Raw genomic sequence first — 19,728 nt, 5'->3', positions numbered from 1 at the left:
AAGCATGTGAAGACATCCCCTGAGAAAATGTGCAAATGAGAATAATTTGTTGCTCCAGCCATTCTGGAGAACAATTTGGAACTATGCTCAAAAAGTTATCAAACTGTGCATACCCTTTGATCCGGCAGTGCTACTACTGAGGTTATATCCCAAAGAGATACTAAAGAAGGGAAAGGGACCTATATGTGCCAAAATGTTTGTGGCAGCCCTTTTTGTAGTGGCTAGAAGCTGGAAAATGAATGGATGTCCATCAATTAGAGAATGGTTGAGTAAATTGTGGTATATAATGTTATGGATATTATTGTTCTGTAAGAAATGACCAGCAGGATGAATACAGAGAGGACTGGCGAGACCTACATGAACTGATGCTAAGTGAAATGAGCAGAACCAGGAGATCATTATATACCTCAACAATGATAATGTTTGAGGATGTATTCTGATGGAAGTGGATCTCTTGGATAAAGAGAGCTAATTCAGTTTCAATTGATCAAGGATGGACAGAAGCAGCTACACCCAAAGAAAGACCACTGGGAAATGAATATAAACTGCTTGCATTTTTGTTTTTCTTCCCGGGTTATTTATATCTTCTGAATCCAATTCTCTCTGTGTAACAAGAAAACTGTTCGGTTCTGCACACATATATTGTATCTAGGATATACTGTAACCTATTTAACATGTGAAGGACTGCTTGCCATCTGGGGGAGGGGGTGGAGGGAGGGAGGGGAAAAATCGGAACAGAAGTGAATGCAAGGGATAATGCTGTAAAAATTACCCTGGCATGGGTTCTATCAATAAAAACTTATTTAAAAAAAAAAGAGAGAGAATAATTTGTTGCAAGAACCCATGAAGATGGTTGAAGCAGAATCTGTGGAGCTCCTGGAGCTTGATTAGATGTCAAAGATGCCAAAATCATATATTGCATCCTGAGCCATCACCGGTTATCTTGACTTTGTCTTGCCATTGGACTCTGATGACTCTGGAAGAGAGAGTGAGGCTGCTGACTTCATGCAAATCTGCCTCACTTCAATCAAATTTATAAGCAGATAAAAAGACATCACCCCTATCATTTTACCATTTTTATCTATCTCAAAGTCCTATAGTGACAGGCATGTAACAAAGCAGCAGATGTCAATACACTGTGTGCTATGGTCACCATCACCAAACAAATGGCCATAAGGTTGTCTTCTCACCACACTAAAGCAGTCTTCTGGGTCTGAATGGCCTTTCTGAAGAACTACACCATTCACCTCCTCCTATGAAGAGAGGGCTAAGAAAGAGTACCCCAAAACTGTCTGCCTCATTCCATCCTGGCCTGCTTACTCTGGAAGATGGGGATCTTAGCCTAGGATCAAAAGCACACAAAAAGATAATTTTGCTCATCATTAGTATAAGGGTGGGCACAAGCTTATGGACAACACAAAATCCAGCAAACCTGACAAAGAGCTCACATTATGAGAGAATTCAGGAGGTATCACAACCAAATAACTACCCTGAGCTAAACAAGGCTGACAAATGAAAGCCAGCTTACTGAAGACAGCACTGAATATATGTCTTTCTGGAGTGGTCACAGTTGGTGGGATAAACCCTAAAGCTGGTGTAGGTTTTGCAATGAAAACTGATCCAGTCAAGAAGCTTGTATGCCTACCCAAAGAAGTGAATGAGAGGCTCATGACAATGCAATTGTTACTTGTAGGAAAGGGCTATACCATCACCATCAGTGCATATGCTCCCACCATGACAAACCCTGATGAAGTGAAAGAAAAAACTTAGGAAAATCTGAAGACCTTCATCAGCAATGTGCTAAAAGAAGACAAGCTTATACTTTTAAGTCATTTTAAAGCAAGAAGAGACACAGACTACCAGACATAGCAGGGAATCCCTGGAAAGAATAGCGTCAGAAACAACAATGGCAACATTCACTTACTACTGAGGATTTACACATCATATGACTTCCTCACCAATATTGTTTTCTGTTTACATAAATGCAATAAAACTTTATGGGTGCCCCCTCAAAGCAAAGAATGGCATTTAATAGACTATATCATGTTTAACATATATTGGATTACTTTGCTGTCTAGGGGCAGGGTGGGAGGAAGGAGGAAAATTTGGAACACAAGGTTTTGGAAGGGTGAATGTTGAAAACTATCTTTGCTATATTTTGAAAATAAAAAGCTATTATTAAGAATATATATACACATATCATCTGTCTCTAAGAAGGTGGTGTTTAACTCCAACAGAAGTAAAAATGCAAGTAAAGCTTAGAGAGATGCAGTATGCTTGGCTCAGTAAAAAGGTAGATGAAATTCAATTTTATGCTTATAATAATAATCTAAAGTGCTTTGTGATACCCTGAAGGCTTATGAGCCAAAGAGTTATGGTGCATTTCAACTATGCAATGCTGTTGGAGCCACATCTGATCAGTGATAAAGACATGGTCCTAGAGAGATGACTTGAATACTTCCATATTGTTCTCAACAAACTCATCAATCAATACTGAAACCAATGATTGTAGGCTTGAGGTTGAAATTAATCCCTCTCTAGGTGAATTTCCAGAAGAAACCTCAAAAGCAGAACAGAAGTCTATAAACAACATTTTTCAATCTGACCAAGGCCTTTAAGACAGTCACAGTTATGAAGATTTGTGGAAAATTATGTTAAAATTTGGTTGCCGGGAAAAGCTCATTAGTATTGTATGTCATTTTTATGGTAACATGCTTGTCCAGGTTCTGGATAATAGACAATGTTCTCATGCTTTCTCGGTAATCAATGGAGTAAAACAAGGCTGCAGGCTTGCTCTCATTCTTTTTACCATATTTCCAATGATGTTGTTAAATACCTTGGGTGAGGACAAAAGCGGCCTCAAGGTCAGTTACCACACTGATGACATCTAACTTAACTTGAAAAGATTATAAGTCAAGGCGGAAGTGAGGGGAGAGTTGGTATGTGGTTTTTTGTTTGCAAATGACTATCCACTCATTGCAGCCTCTGACACTGAGATGCAAAAAAAAAAACAAATGCTTGTTTTGCCCAACCATTAACACCAAGAATATAGAAGTTCTGCACCAGCCGACACCCCATTATCCAGATGTAGAACCATTGGTTATAGCAAGTGAAGAATTTTGAATGGTGTAAATAAGTTTACTTACTTTGGGGGTATATTTTCCAGCAATATACACATAAATGATGAAGTTGATGCATGCATTGACAAAGCTAGCCCACCAAACTGAAGATGTACAGAGCCATTGTATTGATCTCTTTGTTGGGTGGCTGTAAAACCTAGCTACTGTACCATAACCATGCTAGGAAACTGAACTGCTTCCATCTTAGGAAGATTCTGATGATCACTTGGCAAGATAAGGTACTGGACACTAAGGTGCTTTCTCAAGCTAACTGCCAAAAATCAAACTTTACTGCAGAGAGCCTAACGCTGATAGGCTGGCCACAGAGTTCAAATGCCAAATATGTGTTTGCCTAAAACACTATTCTACAGAAAATTCACACAAAGCAAGTACAAGGGATCGTATAGATATTAGAAGAAATGATACAAGAATATTCTCAAGGTCTCTCTGAAGAATCCTGGAATCAATTGTGTAACATGGGCATTACTGGCACTGGCAAAGGACGACCCAGCAGAACTATAACAACTCAAATGAAATGGGACAAGAGCCAGTCTCAGGGGAATTTCAGGGTTAAAAGCTGAATTGCAAGGGATTAAGAAGAGAGTGAGAAATGAGAAAATGAGATATTACAGACTGTCATTTCAAAGAGTTGAACCACAAAGGGCTAGTTCAAGCACTCATCACTTTCACCTGGACTATTTAAAAGTCTTCCAATTTATATCCCTACATTACCTTTCCCTCCTCCAATCCATTTTCCACATAAACCAACAAAGTGATAGTTCCAAAACACATTTGATATCACTTTCCTGCTTAGGAAGTTTTTGTGAGTCTCTATTGATTCTAGAATAAAAAATTAGATACCTTTCTTTGGTTTTTAAAAGGCTTTCACAATCTAACAGTCTATCCCTTCAGGCTTGTTGAACATTTTTTTCTTTCACATGCTCTACATGCTCATCAGACTGACCTATTTTCTCCAAAGAAATACTAAAGAAGGGAAAGGGACCTGTATGTGCCAAAATGTTTGTAGCAGCCCTGTTTGTAGTGGCTAGAAACTGGAAAATGAATGGATGCCCATCAATTGGAGAAAGGTTGGGTAAATTGTGGTATATGAATATTATGGAATATTATTGCTCTGTAAGGAATGACCAGCAGGATGAATACAGAGAGGCTTGGAGAGACCTACATGGACTGATGCTAAGTGAGATGAGCAGAACCAGGAGATCATTATACACTTCGACAACGATATTGTATGAGGATGTATTCTGATGGAAGTGGATTTCTATGACAAAGAGACCTAACTGAGTTTCAGTGGATAAATGATGGACAGAAACACCCAAAGAAGGAACACTGGGAAACGAATGTGAACTATTTGCATTTTTGATTTTCTTCCCGAGTTATTTTTACCTTCTGAATCCAATTCTCCCTGTGCAACAGGAGAACTGTTCGGTTCTGCAAATATGTATTGTATCTAGGATATACTGCAACATATTTAACATATATAGGACTGCTTGCCATCTTGGGGGGGGGGGTAGAGGGAGGGAGAGGAAAAAACGAAACATAAGCGAGTGCAAGGGATAATGTTGTAAAAAATTACCCTGGCAGAATCCATGCAATAACAAAGTTATTATTAAATAAAATAAAATTTAAATTAAAAAAAAAAAAAAAGACTGACCTATTTTCTGTTCCACAATTTACTGCCTCCATGCCTAGAATAAACTGAATCAATCAATCATCTATCAAACTCCTACTACACTTGAGACAAGAAATAATTTTCAGGGTAGCTGAATGGATAGAGCTCCAGCCCTAGAATCCGAAAGACCTGAATTCAACTGTGACCTCAGACAATTAACACTTATTCTGACTCACCAAAGAAAGAATTTGTAAAGGTCTCATGTTGTGATAACAGTAATAATACATATATACTTCTACTGCCACTAAGATAACGTAGACCTTGCACAGGTTAAATTAAATCAAGTTTGTTTGCTTATATATAGTTAGTTATCTGCTAATCCAGTGACAGATTTTGTTCTATGCACAGTCATTATTCTCTTTTATTGTTACTTTAAATTCTGTGACTTTTAAGAATGGATATTAATTGAAAGTATCATGCAAAAAAAGCCTTTTAAAGAACATACTTCGGGGCAGTTGGGTGGTGCAGTGGATAGAGCACCAGCCCTGAATTCAGGAGGACCTGAGTTCAAATTTAGTCTCAGACACTTATCTCTTCCTGTGTGACCCTAGGCAAGTCACTTAACCTCAATTGCCTCAGCAAAACAAACAAACAAAAAATGCTTCAATAACTAGTACAAATGTTCCAATATATCATTCAAACTCAGAGTGAAATATAGTCATACTAAAAACAAATAATATGCAGTTGAAAGCAAAAATATCACCCAGAACTTTCATGTCATTATTACAAAACAGTTTAATATATTGTCTGAAAACAAAGATTTTCACAGAGAACTGGCAGTTGAGGGGTCATTGTCGATTCCTCTACAGTGTGGCATGGACTTCATGAAGTTGGAACAACAGTGAGTAGACTAAGAAAAAATAATCACAAATTATTGCTATGAAGATTGTCATGAAAAATACAATGAGAAGATTAAAGCCCTGAAGATTGGGGAAAGGGCATTTTACTGAAGAAATGTATTTTGTTTAAATAAAAGCCTACATCAAAAACACTGCAGAAGAAATTCATCATTTTTTAAACTCCATTCCTGACCTTTTCTGATTCCCCATAACCTTTGGCTTTCAATAAATCTTTCATTAGTCCTTTTTTTCAAAATGAAAAGGAGTAAATCATAAAGTTTACTATGAATACATGCATAATAAGATAGATTGAAATTTTTACAAGAAAGTCTTTAGAACAAAATATTTTTAGAATCATAAAGGTATTAAAACCACAGTCAAGTGAATTAGTGAGATCTTGGCATGTTTATAAGCAACAAAGAAGGAACCAATTGACAAAGAGAAATCAAGATTAGTTCTGATATCAGTGACCAAATAGAAGTCTAATTCCCTTTAAATATAGTCATGTCCTTCCACGTTTATCTTCTTTAATCTAAACCCTACTTCTTTTGAGTAATTCCCCAAATGCATGACATTGAGACCTTAACCATTCTGTTTACCTTCCTCTGAACTGTCCTCACTTTACTGAAATCCTTCCTGAATTATGGCATCTGGAAATGAACATGTGATCCCTAATGTGGCCTATATGTGTTATTGGACATTCCTACATAAGAATTTAATCAAAGACAAATATGAAAAGCATTTTTGTATTTTTATATATGGAATTTTGCATATGGAATGAGAAACCTGGATTTCAACTCTAACTCTGCCTACCTCCCTCTATCTTAACCTCACATCTGTAAAATGAGGACTTTGGACGAGACAGGCACAAAGATTCCTTCTACCACATCTATGGTTTTATGTGTCTCTCACCAATGAACTCACCAAACTGTTGCTAAGCCAAACCCTTAACTAAATCCTTTTCTTTAAAAAAAAAAAATGCTTCTAAATTGAACAGGTAAATATTGTTAGAATCATAGGATAGAAATGATTAAATAAAGAAAAAGTTATTAGTAGCTGTAAACTTGTTCATTTAATTCAATAATCATTTGTTAAGATCTAATATGTATTTTTAAATGGCATTGTAAGAGGCAAGTGATATAGATTAAAAGTTTAGATAAAAAATGGATCTCTGCCATAACAGATTTTACTTTTAGTGACTTGCAGTTAGTGATTGTCCCACTTTTATAAGTTAGGACCTGGCATAATGCCTATCACATAATGGACACTTAGGTGATGCTTTTTGATAATGGGGGGCCATGATACACAAAATCATTTTTGGCCACCTTGCTCCAACAGAAGCTTCTAATCTTAGAAGGCAAAGAATGGAAGACCAGCTACACTTGCACAGGCAAAGTCTTATACTGACTCCTGGCTTTTTCCATGAATTTATTCCAGTCTTGAACTCATGCCTAGATAGTCTTTTGCAGACATTAAAAATATACAAATAATTTAATGCAAAATAAGTGTATAAGAGATGCAACATGTTAGGTGTGCGTTTCTTTTCTCACTTTCAACAGAAAAAAATCTGTTAACTTCATACACTCCCAGTTTTTTTTTTTAAACTCTTATCTGCTCTTGTGGAAAAATAGCCCCACCTTGTGGATTTCATAGAACATCCCAATAAATATTTAGAAAGTGATGGGTATAACCCCAGTGAAATGCAATTTAACCAATGACAATGATAGTAGCTAAGATGACCAGTCAAGATGGCTTCCTGATCCAATTAGAAGAAGATCATCATTTACTTCCTACAAACATACTCTGGTAAAAACTTGAATTCACAATAAATTGAAGAATCACCGAGAAATATGATAAAAAATTACAATAACTACTGACACTGCAGAACCACACATAATGTCACCCCTTAGGAAAGAGGAAGAGGAGTCACAAGTACAACTAATGCCAAATCAGGCAAATAACTCTAAAGTCTCCAGCTCAACCAGAGACAGTTTGGAAACATGAAACATGTAGCCTTCAAGGTTCTGTGTCCAGAGCTAGAAAGAATAAAAGACTCACTTTAAAAAGCCCAAGACTGATCAAAAAACCTAGTGGAAGAGGAAACTTGAAAGCAGCAGTGGCCAATACAGCACATCTCATATCAAGGCAGCCAGAGGCTCTAAAGTCCCTAAAATCCTGTCCTGAAACATCATAAGAGGGCCCTGAAGACCCAGAGATATGAATCTCACAAAGATAAAAGGTAACATACCAGGAGGTAAAGGTCAATACAATCTAGGTGATCCAGGATGAAAGGAAACAGGGTTCATATTGCACCCAAAGTACAATATAGATAGAGCTCAACCTGCTCAACCCTGGAAAAGATAAGGAATAGGAACTAAAGCTACAAAGATAAGTAAGCCAAAAAAGACCCAGACCAGTAGCATATAATTATTATAGCTATAGAGATGCTCCAAATTTATACTAAAAGCAAAAAATAACCACAACTCCTATCCCAAAGGACAGGATTTTCCAACAGGACTACATGAATACTTAGAAGAAATTTAGCAGGAGATAAATAAAATCAAAGCTCTGTAGGAAAGTACTAGGAGGAGAATGAATAGTATAGAAGAAAAAGTGATAAAACTCTCTCCAAGAAATGGACTCCATGAAACCTAGAACAGAACAAACAGAAATCCATAAGTCCAAGTCAGCAAGAACTATTAGAACAAAAAATAGAAGAAATATAAGGCATCCATTATCAAAAATAAATGATTTGCAAACTGTGCATATCCTTTGATCCAGCAGTGTTTCTACTGGGCTTATATCCCAGAGAGATACTAAAGAAGGGAAAGGGACCCACATGAGCAAAAATGTTTGTAGCCGCCCTCTTTGTAATGTCAAGAAACTGGAAATCCACTGTAAGGAACCCCCAAAACTGTCCTAAACATGCTTTTCTTCTACCTCTTTACTCTTTTACTTGTTGATTTCATTAGCTCCCTTAAATTGAATTGTCATCTCCATGCAGAGAATTCTCAGACCTATTTTTCTAATCTTAGTCTCTATCCTGACCTCCATTCTCACATTTTCAACTAAGTAATGGATATTTCCTACTGGATCTCCCCATAGGTATATTAAACTCAACCTGTTCAAAATTGAATTTGTTTTCATTTTCCCCTCTTCCTGACGTCTCTATTATTGTTGAGTGGACTGTCATGTCATCCCTGGTTCCTCATTATCCTTCATTCATATCCATTTTATTGATAAGATATATTCTCTTCTCTCCTTTAACACTATCACCACCCTAATACAGGCCCTCATCATCTCATGCTTTAACTAGTTTAATAATTTCCTACTTGGTCTTCCTATACATTTTTGTCTGTTTCAGTTTATCAAAGTGACCTTAAACTTAAATATGACAAATCTCCAGGACCAGATAAATTTCAAGTAAATTCATTTGAATATTAAATAAAAAGTTAATTCTAATCCTACATACAAGCTTCCTATAATAATAAAAGAATGTACCTTTCTGATCTCTTCCTATGATGATATATAATGTGTTTGTGTGTCTAAGTCAGACAGAAATAAAGCAGAAAAAGAAAATCACAGATTACTATCCCTTCATGAAAACTGATGTCAATTTTTAAAATATAAATTATAACAAATTAGAAATATTAAGCTATGACTGAGGTGGGTTTATATGAGGCATATAGGAGTAACTCAACACAAAGAAGATTAAAAATACAATAAATAATTTTAATATAAATAGCTAAACCATATGATTATATCAATAGATGCTAAAAATGTTCTTGAAATTTTCTACATTCATTTCTATTAAAACTCTAGAATTCATAAGAATATAGGGAACTCTCCTTAATATAGTAAATAGTTTGAATCTAAATCTAAAAGCAAGTATTTTATGAAATGAAGAAGTTAGAAGCCTTTTCATTAAGATTAGAGTAGATTAAGATTAGATCAAGCAAGGATGCTCTTTAACATCACTACTATACACTATCACTTACAGAAAGAGAAGAAAAAGAACTTGAGGAAAGCATAGACAAGAAAAAATGATCACTTTTGCAAATAAAAATACTTTAAAAATGCTACAAAGTTAATATAAAATTAATTAAATAATAGTTTTGAGAAGTGGCAAGATAATAATTAATCTTTGTTTAATGTTGTAAATTTTGCAAAGTGTTTTACATATATCATTTAATTTAAGTCTCATATTAAACCTGTGAGGTTGGTGCTATCATAGCACCTCATTTTATAGGTAAGGAAACTGAGGCTGAGAAATTAAGTGGCATGCCCATAATCACACAACTAAGTAAGTTTCTGAGGTGGGACATGAACTCAGCTCTTCCATCCTCTCAGTGTAGCATTTTATCCACATATATTATTAGGATTTCTACATATAAGCAAAAAATAAAAATAAAAACCTAGCAGGAGGAGTTAGAAAAAAAAATTCCATCAAAAATAACTATAGAATCTATAGAATATTTGGGAGCATACCTACTAAGATTCATCCAGAGATTATATAAATATAGCTATAAAACTCTTTTCATAGAAATAAAAAACAGACAAATAATTCATTGTTCATGAGTAAGGTTGTGTTGAGGTTAGGAAGGGACCCCAAAAGGTTGGGGTCACAGACTGGTGTCACAAAGTTTCTCAAAAGAATTTTCAGGCTTGAACCCATTTCCAAGTCAAGGAGGCAAAGTTTATTATAATTGTAACACCAATTGAAGTAGTTTAATTTCCAAGAGAATTTAGCAAAGAAACAGAAGCAAGAAAACACATTTATCTAGTTCTTCAAATTATAGATATGCTAACTTTATGGCCCAGAGGTAAAACCAAGGAGTGGTCTCTGGAATTATCCATCTGACAGTCAGCAATGGACTGAGGAGTGATCTATTCACTATTGTCTCATTAGTTTGATCTATGGGACTATCCTGAGGCCAAAAGATTTTAGAATCAGATAGATTATTCTTAGGTTGGGAGTGGCGGGGAGCCAAAAAACTTAGAATCACTGACTTATTGTTAGAACAAAAGTCCCCTAAGGTGAGGGGACCTTAAAATTATTGCTGTCTTTCCTAGAAGCTATATTACATCATTCCCCCTTGCAAGCAATTGCACCCCAAATTCATTTTAGGAAAAAGAGATGGCGATCTCATCTTCTGGAGCTGCTTTAGGCTGATAAGGGACATAGAGCTGTCCCTGTCTCATGGGGTCCAGACTGAGTAGGGGGAAGCAGGTGACTTGAAGATGGCAGCAGCAGCGTTTAGAGGGATGTTAGGTGTCAGAATCAGTTAGCCGGTGGTAAGAGAACAAATAGTTGGAAGTTCATAGCTTAGAGTCTGATTAAACAAATCTACCAATAGAAATGTTAGTTCTCAGGAGGTTATAAAGAAGCTTCTGTTATGCCACAGTTCTCTTTAACTGTCCTGACTCAGTTTCCCTGTACGAGTTTCCCTTGTCTTAGTTTCCTTAACTGTTCTGTCTCAATCTCTTTAGTCATAAATCCCCCTCTGACCCAGTAAGACTGACGACTATTTGTTCAAAGGTTATAAATTAGCAAGATAAACAAGAGAGTAGACCTCCTGACTCTTTTCTGTCCTCAAGGATTTATAATATCCCTCTAAAATATTCCAAGATATCTCATTGATATCTTTACTTCTTTGTATTCAGACATCCTGTCTCTGGGTTTTCTAGGATTTATGGCCTCCCTATCCTGATAGAGGTTTTCCCTCACTTCTCACCCCTTCCTTTGTTTAGAGAAAAGGTATTTAAGAAGTTGGGGTTCCTCCATTCATTGCTGGAGGATGGCGGCTGGCAGCTGTATGCTGGACGCTGGATTCTTTGGGATAACAGTCTCCTCCAGCCCTGGGACCAACATGGATTCCTTGGTCCCAGTATATCTTTATCTCTGTCTGACTAGATAATTTGAGACGAGAGTCCTGTCCAGTCAATTTTACTCTCCCATTAATAAAATATTAAAAACTCTCTAATCTCTCTCCTGCCTCAGTTTCTCCAGCATTACACTTCAAGAAAGGTGGTGTAGAAGCACTATGAGTGAGTTTGCCAGAATAATTTTGGAATGGATATCCTACAATTATTATGTGGGCAAGAGATCCTTTCTGGCAAGAAAACAGGGGATAGGTTAGAGTTATTCCCCTGGGGGAAATAGTACAAATGGGTGGCATCTAGGGTAAGGATGGTAACATTTGGGAATGGGGCCTTTGCAAATAAAGTATCAGATCTCATATGTGGCTCCTTGCCCCCTCTGCCCACAGAGTTCCCTAGCCTGACTAAAGACTAAGGAGCCACAGAGTAACACTGAGAGAGCTGGAGAGAAAATACTAAGAGCAAAGCTCTCATCCTTGGAGTGTTGTTAAAGATAATAATGATATTTTTTCTGGCTCTAGGGCAGGGGTTCTCAAACTACAGCCCGCCGGCCAGATGCAGCAGCTGAGGACGATTATCCCCCTCACCCAGGGCTATGAAGTTTCTTTATTTAAAGGCCCACAAAACAAAGTTTTTGTTTTTACTATAGTCCGGCCCTCCAACAGTCTGCGGGACAGTGAACTGGCCCTCTATTAGATCTGTTTGTCAGCAGGTCATGTAGTAATAATTCCACCTCAGTTGCACCAATATGATAAAATAACAATCTACAATATTAATTTATATTGTGCCCTAGAGCCAGAAAAAAATAACAATATTCATCTAGAAGAACAAAAAAGTTAAAAATCTCAAGGATGATGATGGAGCCAAAAAAGGGAATCAGTCGTGCCAGACATCAAACGTTACTAAATTACAGTAATCTTCCCAAAAAAAATTGGTTTTGGTTAACAAAACGAGAGATTGATCAGTGGAGTAGAGTAAGTATACAACATACAGAACCAACAAACCCAGTAACTTAGTATTTATTAAACTCACAGTTTCCCAGTTACTGGGAAAGGATTCACTATTCAACTAAAACTGCTAGGAAAACTAGAAAGCAGTCTGGCAGAAATTAGTATGTATAGGCCAACACCTCACAGACCATACATAAAAATAAGCTCCAAATTGATACAGAACTCATATATAAAGGGCTACATCACAAATAAATTAGAGAAAAATAAATAAATTGCCATGCAGATATATAGATAGAGGAAAAGCTGTTTTGTTGTTGGGGAGAGAGTTGGTTGTATTATTTATTTATTATTTCTGCATTTTATATACCAAACCCTTAAAAGAGAAATTTCATACAAAAATTTTTTCTAGGAGAAAAATTCTTGAATAAACAAATAATAGTCACACAAGATTAATAGACAATGTTGAATATGTAAAATTTTTAAAATTTTTGCATAAACCAAACCAATGGAACTAAAATTAGAAGGGAAGAAAGTGACTGGAACAAAATCTTTTGAACAAATTTCTCTAATAAAGATCTCATTTCCAAGATATATAAGTAAGAAATTGATATTTATAAAACTAAGAAACATTCCCCAATAAGTTAAAGATATAAACAGGCAATTTTCAAAGCTATCAACAATCATATGAAAAATATTCAAATCCCTAATAATAAGAGAATATAATAGAATATTATCTTGATGTAATAAGGACTCTGTGTCTCCCTGATCTTTGTGGAGGGTGGGCCACCTGGCCTGGGGAAATTCCTAAAGATGATCCCCACTTTCCTGCCTGGTTCCCACTGGAATCCCCACTTCCAATTAATCTGGCAATCAGTTTGGTCTGGGAAACAATCACTGTTGTTTCCCTCATTTCTAGAGCCCCCAAGTTGGGGATGACAAAACATACCATGCTTTCTAGAGCTCCCAGGCTGGAGTGATTAAAACATACCTTCCTAGTGGAGAAGTGATTAGGCAAGACTTCCGAGGATGGTGGAAAAATGGAGTCCATTTATTTCAAGGACTTTCCCCTTTTTTTATGTAACAAAAACACTGAGCATGCATGCTCCCAGTATATACTGCACATGTAGGAATCACATAAACAACTTGCTATTGTATGTAGTTTGCTACCTGGTATCACTGCTTCAATCACATCACCGATTGTCACTGCCCCCTGATTTCTCAGGAAAGTGGGGAGCCCTGAGGGGAGATGGGAGCCAAACCAGACATTGTTAGCAGGTTCCTTCTGGGCTGAGGGGTCTTATACCTCACCCAGAGTTTCCCCATTATCTGTGACCCTTTACAAATCACCACCCTTTATTGATTTGAAAATTAGCCCCTAATTGCTCCCTAGCCCCAAACCATAGAAGGCTAATAAAAGACAAGATTCTACACCCAAACCTTTGGTAATTCCTATCTGGAATAGCCCACTGAGGGAAGTTGTTTCTCAGTGAAAATAAACCCTTTTTTTTTTTTTTTTTTTGTGAATACTCCCTATAGCAGTTCTGAATGACAAAAATATGAGGTTGATAAGGTTAGTGACAGTCAGAGAGTTGTGGAAATCCCCTTTTAGTCAGAGGCGCAGATTCTTTGTTCACGAACCCAAAGAGTTTTAGATGGCAAAAAATGGAAGTTTATTGTTGGATAGGGAGCCAGTTTTGCTAAGAGACTGATTTTTTTAATGGCAAAATCCTATTAGTGACATGGGGGTTGGCACTGAGAAGAGAATGTCTTCTCAGTGGGCAGGGTCCTACATTGGATTTTCTGCAAAGAAATGAGTAAAAAGAAACCTATTTTATGAGCACCTCTTGGCAAGTTTTGGGACAGCCTTAGCTGATCAGACCAGGATTTCTCAATTGAATGTGAAATCCTTTTGTGTTCCATGTATTTTCTCCCTCCATTCCCTACTTCCTGCTTCTTCCAGCAAGCAATCCAGTATAGGTTAAACATGTACAATCCTTCTGAATATATTTTCATATGTCACATTGTGCAAGAAAAATCAGACCAAAAGGGGGAAAAAAACCAAGAAAGAAAAAGCAAACAAATAAAACATATACCCAAACAAAGGTGAAAATACTGTGTATATCCATAATTCTCTGGATGCAGCATTTTCCATCCCAAGTTTATTGTAATTGCACTGGATCATTGTATTGCTGAGAAGAGCTAAATATATCACAGATGATAATCACATTTAAAAAAAAAAAAAGAATGTGAAATCTTTCCTGAGACTGTGACTTCTTGAAAGATTAATAGGAGTTTGATTTACACCCAAATGTATGGTATTGAATGGTATTGCTTATCTCCCTGTTGAGATGATATAAAACTATTTGGATTCTGGGTTTTTGCAGATTAAAGGGGACATGGTTTTTGTGATTTTACAAGATTTTTACAGAGTTCACTAATGTCAAGGCTACATGACAGCCAAGAGATTCAAAACAAATTTCCAATTAAAATTACATTTTGAAACTCTAAAATTGATATTTCATGCAAAAAGCCCTTCTTCCAACCATTACTAAGAATTTAGAGGCATATTGTTCTATGTAATTGGGATCAGAGCAATGTAAATAAATGTTTTTGAATTGTTAATGCATGTTCTAAAGTGTTCTCAGTAGGAAATAATGGCTCTGGACTGAAGGCTTGAAAGATGGGAATACCCTAAGAATATAGTGACCACTGACAGACATTTGGCATGGGGATATAATTATGAAGGAATTGAGAGCTCATAAAAAACTGGGATTTATATGGAGATTCAAAGAAATCTATAAATTTGAGTCCACACTAAGGGTTTAATAATCAGGAAGTTCTATTATCATAATAGTTTCTTTCTTTCTTTCTCATTCCTTAAAGGCATCTTCATTCTACTTGATGAAGTATTTAGAAAATCTTTGTTAATAATTAATTAATTTAACATAAATTTTGGAGGGGATGTGGAAAAACTGAGACATTACTACATTGTTGGTGGAGTTGTGAACTCATCCACTCCATTCTGGAGAGCAATTTTGAACTATGTCCAAAGGAATATATATAGATATATAGATAGATAGATAGATAGATAGATAGATATATATATATATACTGCTATGACCCAGCAGTATCACTACTGGGTCTGTAACCAAAAAGATTATAAAGAGGAAAAAGGACCCACTTGTGCAAAAATGTTTTTAGTAGCTCTTTCTGTGGTGGAAAGGAATTGGAAATTGAGTGCATGCCCATCAATTGGGGAATGGCTAATAAATTATGGTATATGAATATAATAAAATGTTATTTTTCTTTAAGAAATTATGAGTAGACTGATTTCAGAAAAGCCTGATAAGGCTTACATGAACTGATGTTGAGTGAAGTGAGCAGATCCAGGAGAACATGGCACATAGTAACAGCAAGATTTTGTAATGATTGGCTTTGGCTCTTCTGAGCAATACAGTGATTCAAGACCATTCCAATAGACTTGGGATGGAAAATGCCATCAGCCTGCATTGTTGGTGGAGTTGTGAACGAATCCAACCATTCTGGAGAGCAATCTGGAATTATGCCCAAAAAGTTATCAAACTGTGCATACCCTTTGATCCAGCAGTGTTACTTCTGGGCTTATACCCCAAAGAGATACTAAAAAAGGGAAAGGGACCTGTATGTGCCAAAATGTTTGTGGCAGCCCTGTTTGTAGTGGCTAGAAACTGGAAAATGAATGGATGCCCATTAATTGGAGAATGGTTGAGTAAATTGTGGTATATGAATGTTATGGAATATTATTGTTCTGTAAGAAATGACCAGCAGGATGAATACAGAGAGGCTTGGAGAGACCTACATGGACTGATGCTAAGTGAGATGAGCAGAACCAGGAGATCATTATACACTTCGACAACGATATTGTATGAGGATGTATTCTGATGGAAGTGGATTTCTATGACAAAGAGACCTAACTGAGTTTCAATGGATAAATGATGGACAGAAACAACTACACCCAAAGAAGGAACACTGGGAAACGAATGTGAACTATTTGCATTTTTGATTTTCTTCCCGAGTTATTTTTACCTTCTGAATCCAATTCTCCCTGTGCAACAGGAGAACTGTTCGGTTCTGCAAATATGTATTGTATCTAGGATATACGGCAACATATTTAACATATATAGGACTGCTTGCCATCTTTGGGGGGGGGGTGAAGGAGGGAGGGGAAAAAATGAAACATAAGCGAGTGCAAGGGATAATGTAAAAAATTACCCTGGCATGGATTCTGTCAATACAAAGTTATTATTAACTAAAATAAAATTTAAATTAAAAAAAAAAAAAGAAAATGCCATCAGCCTCTAGAAAGAGATCTATAGGAGACTAAATGTAGATCAAAGCATATTGTTTTCACTTTGTTTTTGGTTTGTTTCTTCTTTCTGATTTTTCCCTTTTGTTCCAATTTTTCTTTCACAACAAGATTAATATGAAAATATGTTTAAAATGACTGTATATATATAATCTATATGAGACTGCAGTCTTTGGGAAGGAGGAGACAATAGAGAAGGAGAAAAAATTTGAAACTTAAAATCTTACAGAAATAAATATTGAAAATTATCTTTTCATGAATTGGAAAAATAAAATATTGGAAATCTAAAATAATAACAATAACTAATTTAAAATTCATGTATATTTAAACAGTGTCAGTGCTGATCAAATTGAGATGTTACATATATACTAATCAAAATAATGTTTTAAGGCCCATTTAAGTACCATTTCTTACCACTATTCTGTTTCTTTCTGGCGAATCCATCACTGAACTTCTACCAGGCACAAGGCTGAAATAAAGTTAAATTTTTTAGCATTCTGAAATGAAGTTTTAAAACACATGTATACCAAATATTTCCACACTTTGTAACACTTGAAGATGAATTTTATGAATGTAAAAACCTTCTAAATATCAATTTCAAGATTATCATAAAGTAAAATTATGGGATGACTGATAGAATGGGAATGAACCTCACAGGTCATCTACACTAAAGCTTCTTAATTTTTTTCCATTTGTTACTCCTTTTCACCTGAAAAATTTTGATGCAATCCTGATTGTAAATGTATATAAAATATTATGCAAATCAAACATTTACTGATAATAAATCACAATTTCACTTCCCCCACATTCGGTTACTTGACCCCAGTTTAAGAAGCTTTGATCTAGTTCAACTTCCTAATTTTATATAACAAGAAATTGAAACCACAGGAAATGAAGTGAATTGTCCAAAGAAACAAAGCTAATTTGTTAGGGAGTCAAGATTTGAATACAAATTCTCTTGACTCCAAATCAAAGGTTTTCACTACAATGAAAAAAAAAATGGAATAGGAATTGTATTTTAAATAGTTAAAAGTGACCTGGAAAATGTTTTTTAGAGAAACAACAGTAGTCCATATCCAAACAATGTCAATTTCTAATTCTATGAAGTATGGCTTCCTTTCAGCCTTTAATATTGTCTAATTTTTCCAGTCTGGTTTCATGATAGCCTTCTCTTGGATCTCTTCCCACCCTTCACTGTTTATTTTTATTCTCCTTTATTCTGATTCTCTCTCTCTCTTTCTCTCTCTCTCTCTCTCTCTCTCTCTCTCTCTCTATATATATATATATATATATATATATATAATGCATATACACATATTGTATAGATGTATGTATATATGTATATTTATTCACATATACAGATAGATAATTAGATAAATCTTGATATAAATCTTAGCTACTAATGTGGTGATCTACAAGGCTCATCTCATGATTTCCATTTTCTCTATATATACACTCTCTTTTTAGCTAGAAAGAGAGACTTCCTGCATAGTAACTTTGAGGTTTGAGGTTACTTTATGAATAATTCCAAATTTGAGAGTTCTCAAGTTTTAGAGTCTGGCCACCCAGTTCTTGGAAGAAGATTTTCTCCTTTTTCAGAGAAGAAAGATAGCTTCTGAAATTGAAGAAGTGGATCCAGGACATGAAGAACATGGGGATGAATCACATCATGAGGTAGCAGAAGATCAGAACCTTGCAGTCTCTCCCTACTGTTACCTCTAGACACTCAGACACATTACTTCTTTGGAAGTCCACAAAGTATATTTACTTTCTATTTAGGAGCCTAATGGGCTATTTAAATATTTATGTGCAACTGTACAGTTTTTTCATCTCATAAATTTTCTAGGAGGGTTAAATAATGGCTTTCTCCCAAAGTCCAAGAATCTCAAGAAAAGTCGTGGGAAAAAGTAGAAGAAAAGGGAGATCTAACAATACTAAATGTCAAATTTACTACAAATCATCAAAAATATTTGCTACTGGTTAAAAAAAAAGAACTGTTGATCAATGGAAGAAATTAAATACACTACATAAAAGACAAAGAAATTGCCTAGTATTTTATAAACCCACAGACCACAGTTAATGGGAAGACTGACAAAATCACTACAAATGCTAGGAAAACTAGAAAGCAGTCTGCCAGAAATTATGTATAGAATAGCACCTCCTCGCCCTTCTGTCTTCCTTTTCACAATGATAACCTTCATCCACACTGTGATCTCTAATTCTTAATCTTTCATTTTTCTCCCAGGCCATCTTCCCTGAACTAACCATTGTCTCCTCTTCTTCACATCTTGACTTCTTGATGAACCAAATCAACTCTGTAATGTTGTCTAGAATCACTAGTCTCCTTACTATATTTTAGTTTATGCTCCTCCTCTTCTTGGAATCACTCTCATGTGCTGAATGAGGATCATGTGACCATTGTGAGTAGTCTACTACAAATTTACCATATACAGTCTCAACTGGACCCTGACTGAAGTGAGGCAATTCTACTATACATTGCTTCTCAACTCAATATCCCACTCTCCATAGTAAGTTTTCCAGACCTTTTCATGACTCTTAGAATTTTTTTCATCTCTCCTCAAGCCTCTCATGGCTGCTCCTTCCCACATTTTCTCAGCTGAGAACCTTGTCTTATATTTTACAGAAAAAAATTGAGACCATTCACCATGAGATCCTTCTTCTTCCCTCTTCCTCAACTCCTATGACTCAGATGTCTTCTGTCACTTTCCCTTCTTTCATCCTGTCTCAAATGAAAGGGTTTTACTACTTACCAAGGCTAACCTGAATCCACCTGTTTAGATAATCCCAATCCACCTCTTCTCCAAGAAATTGCCCCCTCTGTCATGCCCTCTCTTATTTCCAAAATCTCCTCAAATGGCTTATTTTCTACTAGCTACAAACATGT

The 19,728-nt window shown here is 35.9% G+C and overlaps 1 protein-coding gene across 2 annotated transcripts in view; it reads right to left on the bottom strand.

The window, feature by feature from the left end:
• The window catches only part of CCDC192 (coiled-coil domain containing 192), a 321,145-nt gene that overhangs the window by 284,528 nt on the left and 16,889 nt on the right, over positions 1–19,728 (bottom strand). The window contains exon 2 of one of the 2 annotated variants that reach the window (XM_051998280.1): positions 17,238–17,292. The exons of the other annotated variant lie outside the window; for it this stretch is intronic. Within the exon in view, the coding sequence (XP_051854240.1) occupies positions 17,238–17,292 (55 nt within the window). The remainder of the gene's footprint in view (positions 1–17,237; positions 17,293–19,728) is intronic. 2 annotated transcript variants of the gene reach the window in all.

The sequence above is a fragment of the Antechinus flavipes genome, chromosome 1 (genome assembly GCF_016432865.1).
Source record: "Antechinus flavipes isolate AdamAnt ecotype Samford, QLD, Australia chromosome 1, AdamAnt_v2, whole genome shotgun sequence".
NCBI classification, from domain to species: Eukaryota; Metazoa; Chordata; class Mammalia; order Dasyuromorphia; family Dasyuridae; genus Antechinus; species Antechinus flavipes.
The sequence above is the reverse complement of the archived record's forward strand: the minus strand, read 5'-3'. Positions and strand labels throughout refer to the sequence as shown.